Raw genomic sequence first — 16724 nt, 5'->3', positions numbered from 1 at the left:
TCCTCCTCAAATCCTTCATCGCGTAATAAATAATTTTTTCCTACGACTCATCGGTTGGCCACTTCATTTCCGGTAGGTTTATCGATGTCCGTCTTGATCTGGCTTAGACGTCAGTCAGTTTTTTCCAGCATCCTTCTGCCGGTCCAGAGACCCTTGTATCTCGTTCCCTCGTGAATTTCAGTCGCGCACCCTGCACACCTCGCTGCTCCGAACGTCGCTCGACTTCCGGTAAGCGGGAAATTCACTCGTTCGCGTCATTCCAATCGCTGATCCCAATCGCACGTTTAATCGTCATTTGCGGAAGTCGCTAACGAATTTTCAAGCGATCGATCGAACGGATCAGCCTGATTAGTCCGACGCAGTTAGGGATACATACGAAGTGACGTCAGTCATTCGAAATTATAGGATTGAAGTGATATTTGAATGCGATCGAAAAAAAAAAAATTTCATTTATCTGGATTTACAAACCACCCCCCCCCCCCCCCCCCCCCCCGTTGGGGTTGGAAAATTGTATTTTACAATTTTTTTTAAAGAAAAGAAAGGAAATTAGACCATACGCGACCATACGTTACCGTGGCGACGGCAGAGAAATCTCTGTAAAATTTGGTACAGAACGAGGGAGGCTGCTCTTCGACTTGAACGGAGTTCATCTTCGTCCGGCGCACCGTTTCATTTTTTTTTTTTTTTTCCCCCGTGAAATTCCCAGAGCACCCAGCCAACTTCTCGCCGTAAGACGTTGCGCAATGGTCGTAGCTCAAAGCGGAAGACACGATTACCCGCCAAGGCTCGTTCCCATCGTGGCGGCGTGAAAAGAGTATACGAGACAGGACGTATATATATATACGTTAAAAGGTAAAAGAGCGAAACGACCGAAGGATATAGTCGGTGCTATAAAAACTCTTGATAAACTTTGAAATCTCGTTAAATCCCGCGTTTAATTATCGGCGGATGACAGATTTTCCCAAGGAAGATCAGCGACGCGATAAAGGGGCCTCGTCCGCGGGACGTTCAGCGGGACGTTCAGCGGGACGTTCCTTATGGTTGTTTTTACGGCATTGCCCGTGACGATAGTGCTCTTATCTAGAATTTTAGATTCGGTCCTATAGTCGATTCACGATAAGTTTTACGTGCAGAATTTTATTGTCACCCGACAAGCATTCCAGATGGTTCGTTACATAGGGGGACGACAGGTGCCGCGTCGCGACGCTCTAGGACGCCGTAGAGCAGAGAAATACTGTATTCCGGGTACGTCGTGACGGATACGATAAACTGAAATTTATTTGGAAAAAAAAAAAGAAAAATATATGAATCGCATCCGTCTTTATGACTTTCTCTGTATTAAACGTTATTGCCAAGCAGGATATCGAAAACAGGCAATACCCGCAGGATCAAGTACAGTGTAGCGAGAAAGTATATCCTGAGGAATGAATGCTGTCTGCGACGACTGGCTCTCCTCTACCTCTCTCTCTCTCTCTCTCTCTCTCTCTTTTCCTATACTACGTATCTCTCCGTCTCTCTCCCACTCGTAAGAACGAGCCACCACGAGGGTTTTCAAGTAGATTGCAAAAGCGACACGTTCGGCGTCGACATCAAACGCAATAAAGTTTCGTTCGGGTTTCAGCTTGGCGAGAAGACGTCGCGACGCTCTGGCGTCGTTAAACTTGAAAATAGCAGTAAGCGCACTGTACTGTCCTGTACATGGTAGGCGAAGAGTCGGCCGGGGTCGGATAGTATGTACGCCCTATCAGCTGGCTGAGCTGAGGGATATCGGGGTCTGAGGGTTGAAAGGTGCGCTAGTGGGTGCTGAAGGGTCGAGAGGTCAGGTAGGGTGGCTGCTGCTGCCGCCGACTATACCCGTTATTGCCGGGTCAAAGGGCGATCGGATCGACGAAGGGTGCCAACTCGATGCACCACCCTCTCCCCCTTCTACCTTTGGCGAACACGTGTTCCCTGCGGTCGTTCAGCGTTACGTTACGTCATCATTGGACCATCAGGCTACCCAGGGCCGGGATGCTGGCTAAGGGTGGATGTTGCGGGGGTGATATTAAAATTTCCCTATACACGGACACTCCGGCAGGGATGCTGTGGCTCCTGCCTTTCATTAAGTCACTCTGATCCTGCCGATGTGGATCTTCCGTTTCGATGCGTTAACTGCCCAACCCCTTCTCATCTAGCCGTGTTGATATACACTCATGGTGTCAATTTATTTTGGATTTATATATATATATTTTTTTTGTCAAATTTTTACACGCAAATTATAATTGTAGTATCGAATCGATTTTGATATTTTACATGGTAAGGTCTTTGATCTTTTTTGGAAAAGGGACTTCCGGTTGTCAGACGCGACTTAAGGGTGCTGTCAGAATCGACAGAACCGGGCTTGTGGAAGCGACTGTAGCTAGAGGAGGATCTTGTGAGATGGTGAAAAGCGTCAGAGTTCAGTGACGTGAAGAGAAAGTGAGGGAGAATGAGGGGGTGGGTGGGTGGAGTATTTCCCCGAAAAGAGATTATAGTCACCCTAACTGTGTCGTACTTAAGGGTTTGCTGCTTCATGGAATTCTCAAAGAGCCATTCGGCTAATCTTACCCGGCGAGGAATCCCCAAAGATCCAAGATCTCTCATCTCAAGGACACAGCATCCCTATCGGTCCATGATCAGGCTATATCCGTGAATCATGTCTTATTATGCCTTAGGTACAATTTGGATGTCGATCTTCTTGAATATGCCTCTAAGGAAGATGCTGCGATTTATCGTGTAACCGTGGGATAAAAAAAAAATTATGAGTGAAAAAAATTTTTTGCAAAATTTTGCAAAAATCCTGATTTTACGCGATGCGCCGTATTCTGTGGTTAGCTAATTACGCAATACTAGCACGACCATTTACTGATTCGTTGATAACCGAGGACTTTAACGCGGGGATGTTCCCGGCATCTTTTTACTATAATCAAAATTCCAAATCCGCGGTCCTGAAAGTCTTCGAGAAGATTAACGATGCAAAAGACGAACTGCTTTCAACCCCTCGATTCGATTAGTTGGCTCTACGCGGTAAATCGTTTACTTTTGTCGAGACTCCCAAGAGTTTTCGCCATTATCCTGCCAATTGGAAAATCACTCAGTCCGGGAAATTTTGATTAAAGTAAGTTCATACTATATTTCGTTTGCCGACTGGTCCAAATCCCTTTGGTTCATTGGTTCCTCAGTTATTAAGCTTCGCTGATTCTCCGACAGAGTGCGCTGGTATCTGCCCACCGTATTCCCTCGTTTGTGGACATTTACGAATGTATATAGAAAATTAAATAGGACGATAAAAGAAAAAAGAGGGGTGGGGGGAAAGGAAAATTTGATTTTCTTTTAAAAAACGAATCAACTCGAGTCAATTTGTCAAGGTGACGTCATACCCGAAAACGAAAGTCTGATTGAGTCAGGGGTGAGTCTGGAGCGAAACCCCTCCGGGGGAAGATCGTTTCTACTAGCGCTGCTCCTCCCAGTCCCGATTGCCGATCAATCGTGCGATTAATGGATTTATCGACGACGATTTGGGCAGACTTCTATGTAGCGACGACGGGTACTTGGCCAACTAGTCGAGCGACGTATTTTCCACGAACGGGGCCGAATCCACGGGTTATTAGAGGCAATTTCGAAGCCTCTCGCTGTCTCTGTCCAACTTTATTCGATTTCCCGACGTCGCGACGCCCTTGCGTCGTTCGACCGCGTACCACCCATATAGACGAGCTTAAGTATTTTTTGTTTTCCGGAAAAATACAAAAAATGTCTATTTCAAAAAATATATAGAAAGTTAAATATCGTAGCATAAAGGCGCATTCGCGTAGCCGAGACTCCACTGGCGTCAGTAGGACGATATCGTCGCGACTTATTATCAAGATAAAAAGGGGTAACTAGAATCGGACGATGTCAGGTACGGCCCATTAGGGGCCCATAATGGGTCTACTAAATACGAGGATAATGGGAGGATTTTTTTGGGGTGCCTTCATGATCCACATAGAAATAATTAGAACACTTTCAAAGCAAGCCCCTGTTAGATCCTTTAGGTATCGCTGCTTGTGTATCCGAAAAAAAAAAGAAGTCTATAACGAGTCCTCCGCTTTGGGTTTTGGCCCTTGAGCACCCTTTTTCAAATTTACGTTTACGACCGGACGCAGTACCTCCCCCCTCCCCCATTTTTCATTAGTTTTTTTTTCATGTTTTTACTTCACATGGAGAACGACCGGCGGCACCCCCCCCCCCCCCCCCCCCCCCCCCCCCCCCCCCCCCCCCCCCCCCCCCCCCCCCCCCCCCCCCCCCCCCCCCCCCCCCCCCCCCCCCCCCCCCCCCCCCCCCCCCCCCCCCCCCCCCCCCCCCCCCCCCCCCCGCACCCTCTCCCCCTCTCACCCACTGGTAACAGCTATACCCGTGACACATAAAACGATACGAGAAAAGTCCAGAGAAAACGGAGAAAAGCTGATTATACACATAGTAGGATAAGGGTAGGTTTTCAACGTAACGATCGGGGGGAGGGAGGTGTGACAAAAGTCGAGAAAAATTTGGTGAAAATTGAGAAGCTGCCAATTCTCATGATTTTTTTCAGGTCCTCTCACAAACCCGTGGGAAAGCCTTGTTTTCTTTTTCCAGGCCAATTGGGAATTGGTAAGAGAGATCCCGGAGTGCCGAGAGGCCTTGGACCTGTTTGGCCACTTCAGTCGCCGAGACAAATGTTATTTCTTAACACAGATACGAGCAGTTATTTGTTTTCTCGTTCTACTCGAAAGATCCCTTATGTTTCTGTCTCTCTCTCTCTCTCTCTCTCTCTCTCTCTCTCTCTCTCTCTCTCTCTCTCTCTCGCTCTGGCGTGTTCCTTATCGTTCATCATCATCGGACTTACACATTTCTTATTTTCTTGACGTTGGCGTAAGGACTGGACTTTGGGGCGAAGCCGAGGTGCGGACCAGGGGCGGATAAAAGTGGGACGCCGGAACCACTCGGTTGGCAAAACGAATAAGTAACCTTATTACGGATGAGAGACTTCCCGACTGAAAGTGACTGTTGATTTTAGGAGCGAACTTTCGTTAATTAAGCTGCCACTTGATCGGTAGGGCTGCCGAGTGTCAAAACCACGTGGAACTTTGTCGGGAATATACAGTAGCATGGTATCTAAGTAGCATGCTATTAATTGAGAAACAATGCTAGTCGCGAGTGGCAGTCGCTTGCACGTGAACTTGCCTGTATGTAGAACCGTAGAACGGGGGGATGCTGGTTTCCCGATGCCTTTTGGTTACTTTCAATGGGCGATCTCGAGAGGGAAGGAAAAAGGTAATTTCAAAGGGTACGGACGCGGTCGGAATACACTGAAAGACGATGAGAAAATAAAACTCGTGGATTTGAATGTCCGCCTTTTTATTTCGCATAGCGAGAATCGGCGCTCGTGACGTTCCGGGCTCGTTGAAATTTTACTAGCGACCCACTGGCTTTATTTTTGTGAATCTCGCGTAGGACGCGATTTCTCGCTTTCACGCGCTACGGAAGTCGGCGATGTTTTTGTATTTTCACATTTTCAGTATATATATGCATGCATGGGGCTAGTCGTTATAGCGGGTGGGAATTACGACTTGAAAGGATGCCAAGGGTGGATATCGGGGGCGCGAAATACAAAGCGATCGTCTTTCTCGACTGGTGGAATGACATTGACCGTCGCGACGCTGCGGCGTCGGACAGACTTTACGTCGACGTTGTTTCAAAGGGGATGAAAATTTATCGTGGGGTAACGCGATATAGCACTCCTGATTTTCCACCACCCTACGTCCTCTGACCATCCGGGATATCCAAGGGTATCCCAGAACGGCCCTGGTCTGAGGTCGTTTTTTTTTTGTCAAGGTCTTGACCCTTTGCCCTTAAAAAAAGGGAAGAGCGAGATTTTTTCGTCGTTTAGCTTTTTTTTTTCTCTTTTACAGAGTAAAAAGGGATTCCGAATGACGGGTTCGAATTTAATGAAATTTTGCTATTCGGTTATCCGAACTTTTTTCAATTTTGCTCGAGCCACTTCCGGTTACCTCGGGAGCCCTCGGACTCTACCGGCTCTGAATCGCGTGACCTCGAGTGGTCGTCTAGTTTAGTGGGCAACGGCGCGGGGACAATTTACCCAAGGGTTTCTTTTTTTTTTTTTCTTTTGCAACCCAGACCTCCGGTAATTGGTTGTTACCCCCGTTAAAGGGATTAGAATGCAGTGACACGCCCCTGCTTTCTATTAGCGTCACCCCTAACTCTGATGTCTACATCCCCGACCACCCACGGGACCTACTCAAGCGCATAAATCAGCTGACCTCCCACGTGGAATAAGACCGGCGACTATAAACGTCCCTCTTTTGAAAAATCGGTATCGCGAAACACGAAGCATCAAACCCGTCCCTCTCTGATACGTGGGTTATCCCTTGGACGATAAGCCGAAATCGCCCCTTACACCGTGTCTGCCGATATCGTTTAGAGGACGTTTTTTTAAATACGACTAGGTGGCCGATTACGAAGTTCAAAGGTCATCGGATTGCATTGTCTATGTAATCGTCAGCCGTAGAGTACAGACTCGACTGGATACACTCGAAAAGTCCGTATCGCAGTCTCGCTATATTTTCCTTTTTTTTTTTCACGAAATTGGAAAATTAAACAAAACTTCTCTAGATCTAAAATGCATCTTGACCTAAAATTAAATTTGGGGCGAAATTCATTCGGTTCTTTTTAATAAAGGAATTTCGAATGGTGTCTACGGGCTGTCGGTATCGATAACGGCAGGGTATTACTATACCGACGTAAATCTCGGTTGGCGTAAAAAACAATTCAAAAAAAAAAACAAAAAAAAAACGTGAATTTCCGGAACTCTTTTTTTCCTTATCGGATAGCTGGCTCTAGGGTGCAATGAAAAATATGATTAGGCAACGCTCCCGGGGGAAAATCGAATCGGACCACAACTTTACGGTGAATGATAACCAACCGCTATACGGATATACGTATAGCATAGACGGGGCTGCAGTCTCCCTGCAGCCGAGTCTCTTGTGCAGGGATTGTGTGCAATATACAGGGGGACCTGCTCGGCTGGTCTGATATGAAAAGCCTCAGGATGAGATGAGACGATTTGCATCTCGATGAGGAATATTCGCGGATTTTCGAGTGCAAAATACTAACCCCACCAATATCACCCTTATCCGTCGGTGAAGGATGCTGGGCGACCTTTCCGGTGCACCTGTCGGAATATGGATTGGCAAGGGATAGCTTAAGGGGTATGAGTGGAAGAAAGGTTTTTTTTCTTCATTTTCATGATATTCCGGTAATTTAATAACTGTAAGAATTTTCATTTCACGAATTACCGGAAAAAAAAAAAAAAAAAAAAAAAAATAGACCCAGGTAAGTAAATTTGGCAAATGCGTCGCTTTATTGGATCGTGGACCGAATATCCCGTGAATTCGGAGTTCTTGGCACTAACGGCCCAGCACTAAGGGCAGCCAGACCGTACGAAGCGAACGGGCGAAGCGGTTGAATTTCATTAGAGCTTCCTTTTTGCCATCTTTTTATCATTTTTCGAAGCGATCCTCGTTCCTCTTGAGTACGACCTTGAAGAAAGAATTTCAAGATACAAAATATTTATGTACAAGATGACTTTATTAAAAAATGATAATTTACCAAGTTATTAAGAAGTTTTCCAGTCCTCGGCCCCTGATATTTCAAGTGCTCGAAAAATATTGTCTGAAAAAAAAATAAAATGAAACCGCAGAAGATACGTACCTTTATGAAAATTGAAGAAAATTTAGAAAATCAAAAAAAAATTTTCTTATCAGACTTGCACAGTACGAGACCTGCAATACCCGGAGGGTCGCGATTAAAGCCGACGCACAAATGCGAATAGTAAGAAGTACCAAGTGTAGCGGTTCCCATGGTACACAAGGTACAAGACGTAAGTCGCGAATAGAAATAAGCCAAATGTAAAAGAGAAAATCCCAAAGTTTTTTTGCCAGAAAGTCGGCAAAGCAGATAACCCCGTCTCGTAAGACGACTGTCGGAAATCCCTCGCGTAATAGAAATCCCCCTAGTAGCGACGGGGTCGAAGGTGGCGGATAAAAGTGAAGGAGAAAAAGGCAAATGGCGTAGGAGTCGGAAGGGCGGAAGGAAGTCAATGCCATTAAACGAGATCGCAGTGGTCGATACTATCGAGACTTTAAGGAAAAGGGGTGGCCTCAGCTTTTTGGCTGCTCCCACGGAAAGTCGAATAGAAAGAAGGTAATATATGTACCTTATATGGTATACCTTGGGTTTTGTCTGGATTCACGTCGGAAAGGATTCAGCATGAGGAGCGACGTTGGGTTAGGTTGGTGAGCCTTTGATATTCCGTTATCGTATTTTTTATCACGCTATCAACTTATATGAAAATTCGCTACTTTGCACACGCGCCTTTATAGAGAATTTTTGTTCTGATCTGCCGAATCTTTTCTCAGTGGGTAGTTTTGAGCCATTTAATTTAGAGCTTGAAGTTATCTTGAATCGATTTTTTTTAATTGTCACAATGGATGACGGAACTGCCGAAGGGTGCTCTACTTCTGGTTATGTGCTATATCTGGCTTAATCACCGCGAGGCACTTCCGGTCGTCCCAAACCTCAAGGAAACTGGTTAGAATGCGTCTTTGCTTTAATTTTAAAAATTTTTCAGTATCTCCAACATGAAGAAAAAAATTCTTTTTAACGCTCGACCGATCGAAATGAATATTGGAAAAAATTTGATACCCGTTTTTGGTTTCAACGACGCCGCAGTGGTTAACGAGAATTTACGAAAATCCAAAGTCCTCCAGGACGCTATTTAAAAAGCCCAAACGAGTGGCCAGGCTATCTCGGTCCTTTATCCCTTTTAATAAACGGTCCCTGCCGCGTTCAGTTAACGTTATCCTTGTCCGGGGACTCGCTTGAATTTTCCCATGCAAAATGTCTCTCGTAAAGCAAAGAATTTTTTTAATAAGAATTCGTACCTACATTTTTCCATCTAGCGACAACCAGCTGAAGTCAGGTGACTCTAAACTCTTCTTACCCGATTAAAAGCCATTTTACACTAAGTCATCTTCTAATTGATGTGAAATAAAAATTCAAATTTTCCATCCATAGTTAAATCATCATGCTGCTTCGCGTGTCCTTGGGTGAATTTGAATTTCCCGCCCTCGTACCCACGACACTCGTTTACTGATCTCAGGCATCATTTCAGGAGTCAGACTGCCCCGATCGATGCTGGGACAGTAACAAAAATAAAACTGAAAAATTTATCCGGAAGTAAAAAGGGAGAGACGGGATAAATGGCAGTGTTAAAATTCCTCGTGGGTTAAGTAATCGGTGGTAATTGAAAAACTTGGGATTTTAATTGTGTTTTCACGGGGGTTCCCCTATCGGGAGAGCGCCGACGGAGAACGAGAGACGGGAAATCCCCGAAAATTATTAATGACAAAGTGAACGAATATTTTCGCGATAGAATCTCCAGTTCCTCTCCTTCTAGGCAATTGACATCGATTCACAACCCAATCGAATCGGTTACCGGTTTATCAGATTTATTGGGAAGGAAAAATAACGTCTCATCAAAAATCGATGAATCGGATCGTCATTATAAAATTGAGTCATCAGCAATACCTACCTCAGTGCATTTACCTACGTACCAGCTGCATCGTTATCGGGATATTGCCAGGTCGATTTTCGGTCCGAGTTGCTGATATTCAATTTCAAAAGACCACTGACGAATGTTTCTGTATCGTTTTATACGAGAGAGGGAGAGAGCGAAGAGATATACTAAAAATACATATCGAATTTTGCCTAAGTGCTCCCGGAGGCTACGTTCACGCCGCTCCTATTTTCTCGGCTTCAATTTCGTCCCATAATGAAAATGCAAGAGAGTCTTCTCTGCAGCATAGAAAACCTTTACGCTATCGAATATCCCTATCCAGGCTTATGTATTATGTATAATGCATCGGGACTCGCCCAGATCTCCAAGTGCACTCCGGGCAGCCTCGGGAGCACTCTTCGAACTCGAGTCCAGGGATTCCTCTTCTTGCGCCACGGAAGCGAGGAGACGTGGCAGGAGTACCCACTAGCCTAGAAAGCAAAACAAAGTTTTCGGAAGCACCGGATATCGACGATGGGAATGCTGGCGGAATGCGTTCAACTGGTATGGTACGGGGGTGCGTCAGGAAGTAGACTTTGGCGGATTCCTGGGTAACAAGGAACTTCCGTTATCGCTGATCACTTCCGGCCAGACACCTTACCTTGAAGTTTATTTTTATCTTTCTATCCCGTTTTTTCGCTAAATGACCGAAATCATTGTTTGATATTCGGGATATTCCTGATATTCGGGGCATGTCCTGACCACGTGTTTCTTCTTCTGACACTGAACGACCATCAGATCCAACTTCCGGTATACCGAATCCCATAACTCCTGAAGCAGAGAACGACGAAACCTGGATCTATCTTCCTTCATCCGGTTCGTTGGTGTTTTTCGTTCCATCCGCATGTTCATCATCATCATCATCATTAGCGGGTGACCTGATCTTGTAATTTTGGGTTGGTGCTCCAGGGACGGCAAAGGGGCAAGGGTGCAATTTCTTAAGAAGTGGAGAGCTAGGTCGGACGGCTGTAAGGTAGATGGATGGATTCCACCAAGGGAGCGGAAGTAAGATGGAAGATGATAGGGGAGCATTTCGGCAGGGAGAAATGCGGGAGTCGAGTGTTGTCTGTTGACTTTATTAAAATTGAATTATGACTGCCGACGCTTTGTACGGAGCTTCCCTCTGACGCATTTATTTTAACGGCCAGACTGGAATGGTGCCAGAAGCTAGGTGGGGTCGCGATGGGCGCGAAAGGACGCTTCCCAACCCGAAACGGGAATTCAAGGAGAGGAGGCTGAGCTTGCTCGGCGCAGCACCTACAGCAACTTCTCGTTTATTTGAAAGTGGCGATAAAAGTGCGGATGATGAAAAAGCTCTTCTTTGCCCGGATCCGAGCTACCCTCCCCAGCATCCCCTGTAGCTCTGGAGATTTGGCGATCTTTGACATCCCTCGACGCCTTGGTTGAAAATGAGGTTATGGGACGAGGGGCCATCCTGAGGGTGAAACGAGTCTGTTCGACCTCGTGAACGGACGCCCTTGAAATTCTTGAGGGAGTCATTTCTCGGGATACGTTACTGGATCCAGGATTAAGGATTCTTCATATTTTTTTCAAAAATATATTTTATACCCTTATTTTTACTTAACGTCAAACTTTTTTGGGCCATCTCTCTCGTATCGATATTAGCACCCTAGTGACCCTGCTCGTTGATACTGTCGTTAAGACTTCCTCGCATCCTTTAACAACGACAAGGACACATCCGGTCCAAGCAGACCAACTTTTAGATCCTTAATCGAGACGGCAGTCGTAAATGATCAAAGTTCTGGATAGGATTACAAGAAGCTTTAAAAGTTCCTGGAAAGATCTTAGGACGGAAAACAAAGGACGGACCGCTCAATGGATCCTGCCAGGATTATCCCTTTATGTCCTGAAGTACAAAGAAAATGGGTTCGACCTATCAGAGACGTCTTTCAAATAGATTTGTTTCGTATAAAATATTTTTTGGAATTGGCCATTTTTTTTAATTTTTTTCAGTCAAACGAACACATCGTAGAGCATAATAGGAAAAAAGTGGCCCCAAAAGTTTACTTTCACAATGTTATTACCCAGTGCGATGCATCACTGTCAGACGTCCGGACCAACTTGAAACATAAATATCAGTTCTCAAAGATGGAAAATAAGAAAAGGTTTACCGGTTTGAAAAATATTTTCTAAATATTCCACTGAGCCAACGGCCCAAAGGTGGGCGAATAAAACATAAAATTCCATATTGGCAAAGTCATATGAAATATAGTCTTACTGAAGGATGCATGGGCCCCCACTTGTATTACAATCAGCATATTCCCCGTGTCTTAGGATGCAGAAAGCAGCTGCGCGCATCTTTCGAATCGATACGGTATAACGTCGTTCGCTGGGAATAAAATATTTTGATATTTATTTTTATTTTGAAAAAAAAAAATCAACTTTACTATACAACGCGCAAAAACATAATCAGACTTACGTAAGGGATAAAACGATCAGTTTAGTGACGTCTGAGGAGTGCAGCATCCGTGTTGACCGGATATCCGGAAAATAGGGGACGATCATAGGGGCGAATGCCGAAGGGGCGATTCATTTGAATCTCTATGGGATGGAAGGTACCTTCACGGAATATAAAGCTGTGAGATTTGCTGAGTTCAATGGGGTTGGCCACACGTGATCTTGATGGTGGCTGTCGTCGCACCTACCGCTGCGCGGCAATGAAGCAAACGTAAGGGGTAGTTGATAAGGGGGTAGGTGATAGGAAGTGGGGGGGAACCGGAGAAATGAGATGAAAGTGGCAAAACGAAAGTGCCTGCTCACTTCAGCTGGATACCAGGACGCTGCTGGGTTATCGCGTCACATCAGTCCTTGGTTCTGGGGTATTCCAGCATGGATGGTCATCCTTGGTCCGACATGGTCCAACAGTTGGTACCACTGTACTAACGCCCTGACCCCTGACCTCTGAACTCTCTGACTCATTGATTGGAGGTCAATGAGGATCGTTTCGGCATGACCCACGGAGACACCAAGTCGAGTATGGAAGTTCAGTATAGGTCCAGGACCTTAGAGGATGGAACCGCCAGGCGGTACTATCTCGGTAAAGAGCTAATTCAAGGATTAGGGTCGGTGACGTGGCAAGGTACCAGATTATCCGGAAGGAGGTACCTATTTAAAGGCAGCCCTGGGACATTCGGTAGCCGATTCGTATCCTGCCTAATTGACAGCCATGAGAATCTACAGAAGGCTCTTACTTTTTACGAGGACTCTATCGGATACGTGCCGTCGGGGGTTAGTTTTACGTACCGAGGAAGGGAGGACCTCAGCGACGACGGAAACGAGGCCCAGGATCCTGACGATCTTATACGTGGACACACTTCGTGGATTGGCTCTGCCGACCTGGGACATAAACAAGGAATTCAGTCTTGATATCGTTCGGCCTTCCGCCTTGCAGCGCTGTCGATAATTGGATCGAGGATCAGGATGACGCTTGGAGTTGAAGCAAAGTTGCGAGGTCGTTACGAAGCTACGAGAGAGACGGCAGGTGCTTGTACGATTATTAGAAGGAGACCGGAAGATCAGTGGAACCTTTGTCTCTGTATATCTATGACGAAATATCGCACGATGGGAATATCAAGGCGTCTGATATATTCCGAAGTCCTGATTGGCCAGTAGGGGATACGGCTATTGTGTTTTGTCCAGGTCCAAGGTAGTAAGGCTCCCGATACTATCCAATATGCCATAAAGGCAGCCCCGCTAATCCTTGACTGGGGTATTTTAACCATCTCAGATGTAATTTCGTTTTATGACGGGAGGGATCTCTCTTGCAGTCTCAAATCGTCCTTTTTTACTCTTTCGTCTCTTTCCTTTTGCCTTTTCGCAGCCTCCTCTTTCCCTCTCGATACTTTTTCGGCAGATCCGTTATCCCGTTGACTTGGCCATTATCGTTATCATTGTCATTCCCATTCGGTTCAAAAGCCACGGGGAAATTCGCAGCATCCTGTACGGTAGTGTATTAGCGCCATGGACCGGCTGCTGAGATCCCGTGGATCTGTCGGAAGATGCTGGGTGTCGGTTAGACCCTAGGATAATGGTTGACTTTGAGATGGAAGAAAAAAAAAATGGACCGAGCCTCGTTTTTTTTTTAATTTTTTTTTTTTTATTAAGACAATTTATAATTCACCGTTGATAAGACCTTAAGCATTGATAAGAATGATCTCTAGTATCAGGACCAGCAGCCCCAAGGAGTGTCCCATGAACAAGAGTAAAAAGCAAGGACTGAGTTCCTTTATACCTAAATTGAACAAAGTCTCATCCTCGTCGTAGCGACGAACTCGGTCCTGACCTATTGACCTCCACCAATACTTGATAAACCCACCCTCCACCAGATGAGTGATCTTTGAATTAAATTTATCCATGTAAGGGACTCCCTTCAGGACTGCCAAGCAGAGCGCGTAATGAGCTATTCTCTCCCTGACAATGTGACCGTAGGAAATGCCAGCTGCCAAGCTGGCAGCAGATAGCTCAGTGACCAGAGCTATGCTGTTGTTCTTACCGGAAATCAGATCGTCGACCAACTGAAAGTATTCAACCGTGTCAAAGGTAAAAAAATGTTCGTCAATCGTACGACTCACCGAATCGTCTTTTTCGTTTTGAAATAAATCACGGTGCACGGTCATACCACCCAGCTTCAAGTCACTCATCCGTGACAAGAGTTCCTCCATGTCTCCAATTTCCTGGTGGCTGCTCTTCATCAGCTGACTAGCCATCGAGGCCAGGTACATCTGACTGGTGATATACCCGAAGATCGTCCAGGACAGGAACTGAATCCTTTCGGAAGTCCCGTCTGGCTGACGAGGTAGGGCCACACCAAGTATCAGAGATAGGACGCTGATGAACGACAGCTTCCTCAGGAGCAGACACCTCAGGATGACAGTGAAGACAAAGAGGCCTCCGAAGGCGATCCAGACGGTGTCAGCGAACGGCGTCACGAAGGCTAGAAGAGAAAAATGCGTCCTCTCCGGTACCGTCCAGACGACCTCGGACACGTCGTAGAAGACGCTGTACTCTATGTGCTTATCAATCTTCCAGTGGAGCCCACTCATCAGTACGTGATAAGAAGAATTATTCTTATTGATCTCGACGATCTTCTCGAAGACGTCAGTCCCGTTCTCCAGCGTAAACTCCGTCCTGACCAGAGTGATGCCCATGTTGGAGGCTATGCTCTCTACCAGCTGACCTTCTATTCCCTCTATCCGTCTTATCTCTTCGGTCCCATTGTCTTTGGCAGCATAGACGAATGGCTCCCGTTCAAAGAAACCGACCCCTATCTTCATCCCTCGAGTCTCATAGTTCCCGAAGATCTCTTCCCGTCTTTTAAGAACACCCTCCCAGCATTCTGCCAGTATAACAGGTCCAGAAGGTTCTGGCATCTTGCCCCTCTCGAAACCAAGACTTCCTGCTACCAAGGCTCGTTCGCCCACCAGGCCTACGATTACGAGCTTCACGGTCATCTGCTGCCACATGAACTGGACCAGTCTATAGACGTCATTTAAGAAGTCCTTGTCCTCCTCGTAGACGGTGGTCAGGATGATCACGTGGTTGCATCTCGGGGCACAAAGGTCAATAAGATTGATGGCCTCGCTGAGGTCATCAGCATCTCGAAAAAGTATAAACGCGTTGCTGCTTCTGTTGTACGCTGAGGTCTCCGGTAGCCGATCGTTCCTCACGAAGAAGGCGACGTCCGGTTGGAGGCTGGTCAGAAACAGCCGGAAGTAGTGCCGGTCCCCGAGCACGTTCGACAGGAAGACGGACACGTTCTCGCGACGTGACATGAACGGATACAGCTCACGAAGACACGGAGTCACTTTGGAGAACTTTGAAATGTCCAGCTGAACTTCCAGGACGTCTCTGTTGATCAGATCTCGATCGCCGATCCGTTCGAAGATGGGTGCCAGCATTGGCGTCACGATAGCAGCACCCATCCTGGAAACGGAAGCAAGTACAAGAAGGACCAGGTCGATTCTCAAGGTCTTGGCCATCGAGCAAGCTCAAAAATCCGAAGTCCGGGCACCTGCTACGGTAGTTCAGGGTGAATGCAGGCGACTGCGGACACGCGAACTTTGACGCTTTCGTGAAAACTCGTAACCGACACTCGTGTCAAGAATCATGAAGATCATGAAGGTTTTTCCTATCTACAAACACATCGATGAGACTCTCATCAGTCCATATCAGTGGTGCACGCTATTTAAGTTCAAATACAGATCCGCCATGTTTAACCTTAACGAGATCAGGTCGCGAAGCGTGTCTCTAAAAAATATTATCAGCATCCTTATCTGTCTCAGCCAATATTGTCCTCAAGAGGATACACGGTAATTTGATCATGAACAAACTCGAGCTGACTCCAACTTAACAGTAGTGTCTGAATGAACTCTCGAGAAGACGGTTAAGTCAGAGTTTACGCCGATCGTAATACCCTGAATAATAATAATAATCCCGAGAGGATCTCGCATGTGACATTTAACGTGATAACACCTATGCAAATATCAGCCCAGTGCGGCAAACTTGAAAAAGGCTACGAGTCATGCGATACTAAAGCTGCACTCAGTAACGGATAGAAAATATTTTACTTAACTTTAATATACGAAAAAAATTTTTTTAGTAACAAGTAAAAAAAAAATATATGAACTTTACATAATTTTCCAAAATTTTTCTTCTTACAGAGCCTTCGTCAGGATCCTCTGTGTATGCTGTCCGCGAAGGATGCGACGACGGTACCAGCCTGCCTTCCGGTGCAAACCCAGTCAGGTAAGTACTGGTCCAGGCTTAGGAATTATTTGAGAAACTCAATTCGAGTGACGATCGCGTAGCAGTGGCAGCTTCCAAGGGTGAAGGGACGAGGTGGGGTCAGAGGTCACAGGTCGTGCGAATGACAAGCACGAAACGTAGGGGGAAGTTTTAAAGAAGAAAATGTTATGGGGTTAGGTGGGCGAGGTCGATGAGACGAGCTGCCATTATCATCCCCCCCCCCTCACTCTAGTTTCTGCTACGGAATCCCACCCCCTGCCTCCTCCCCCCTCCCGATTCTAAGTAAATT

General features: G+C 46.1%; 2 protein-coding genes across 7 annotated transcripts in view; one reads left to right on the top strand and one right to left on the bottom strand.

Annotated features, from left to right (window-relative positions):
• Positions 1–16724, top strand: part of LOC107265493 (dopamine receptor 2) — a 70936-nt gene that overhangs the window by 42914 nt on the left and 11298 nt on the right. For all 6 annotated transcript variants that reach the window (XM_015734986.2, XM_025082763.1, XM_025082762.1 and 3 more), the window contains one exon: positions 16351–16435. In XM_015734986.2, coding sequence (XP_015590472.1) covers positions 16351–16435 — 85 coding nt within the window. The remainder of the gene's footprint in view (positions 1–16350; positions 16436–16724) is intronic.
• On the bottom strand, positions 13817–15712 carry LOC107265492. The gene is made up of 2 exons (XM_015734985.1): positions 14263–15712; positions 13817–14205 (listed from the first exon to the last, which is right to left on the bottom strand). Exons 1-2 carry the CDS (start codon positions 15667–15669, stop codon positions 13825–13827), a joined length of 1788 nt encoding a protein of 595 aa, XP_015590471.1. The 5' UTR covers positions 15670–15712; the 3' UTR covers positions 13817–13824.

This window comes from Cephus cinctus, unplaced genomic scaffold, assembly GCF_000341935.2.
Source record: "Cephus cinctus unplaced genomic scaffold, Ccin1 Ccin1_scaffold0225, whole genome shotgun sequence".
NCBI lineage: Eukaryota > Metazoa > Arthropoda > Insecta > Hymenoptera > Cephidae > Cephus > Cephus cinctus.
The sequence above is the reverse complement of the archived record's forward strand: the minus strand, read 5'-3'. Positions and strand labels throughout refer to the sequence as shown.

Bases quoted from the DNA above. Each gene is read 5' to 3' on its own strand.
- LOC107265492 (XM_015734985.1), bottom strand. From the start codon at position 15,669: ATGGCCAAGACCTTGAGAATCGACCTGGTCCTTCTTGTACTTGCTTCC. The intron at 14,206-14,262 runs GTGAGTCGTACG...GAATACTTTCAG, and splicing joins AAAACGAAAAAGACGATTCG to TTGGTCGACGATCTGATTTC.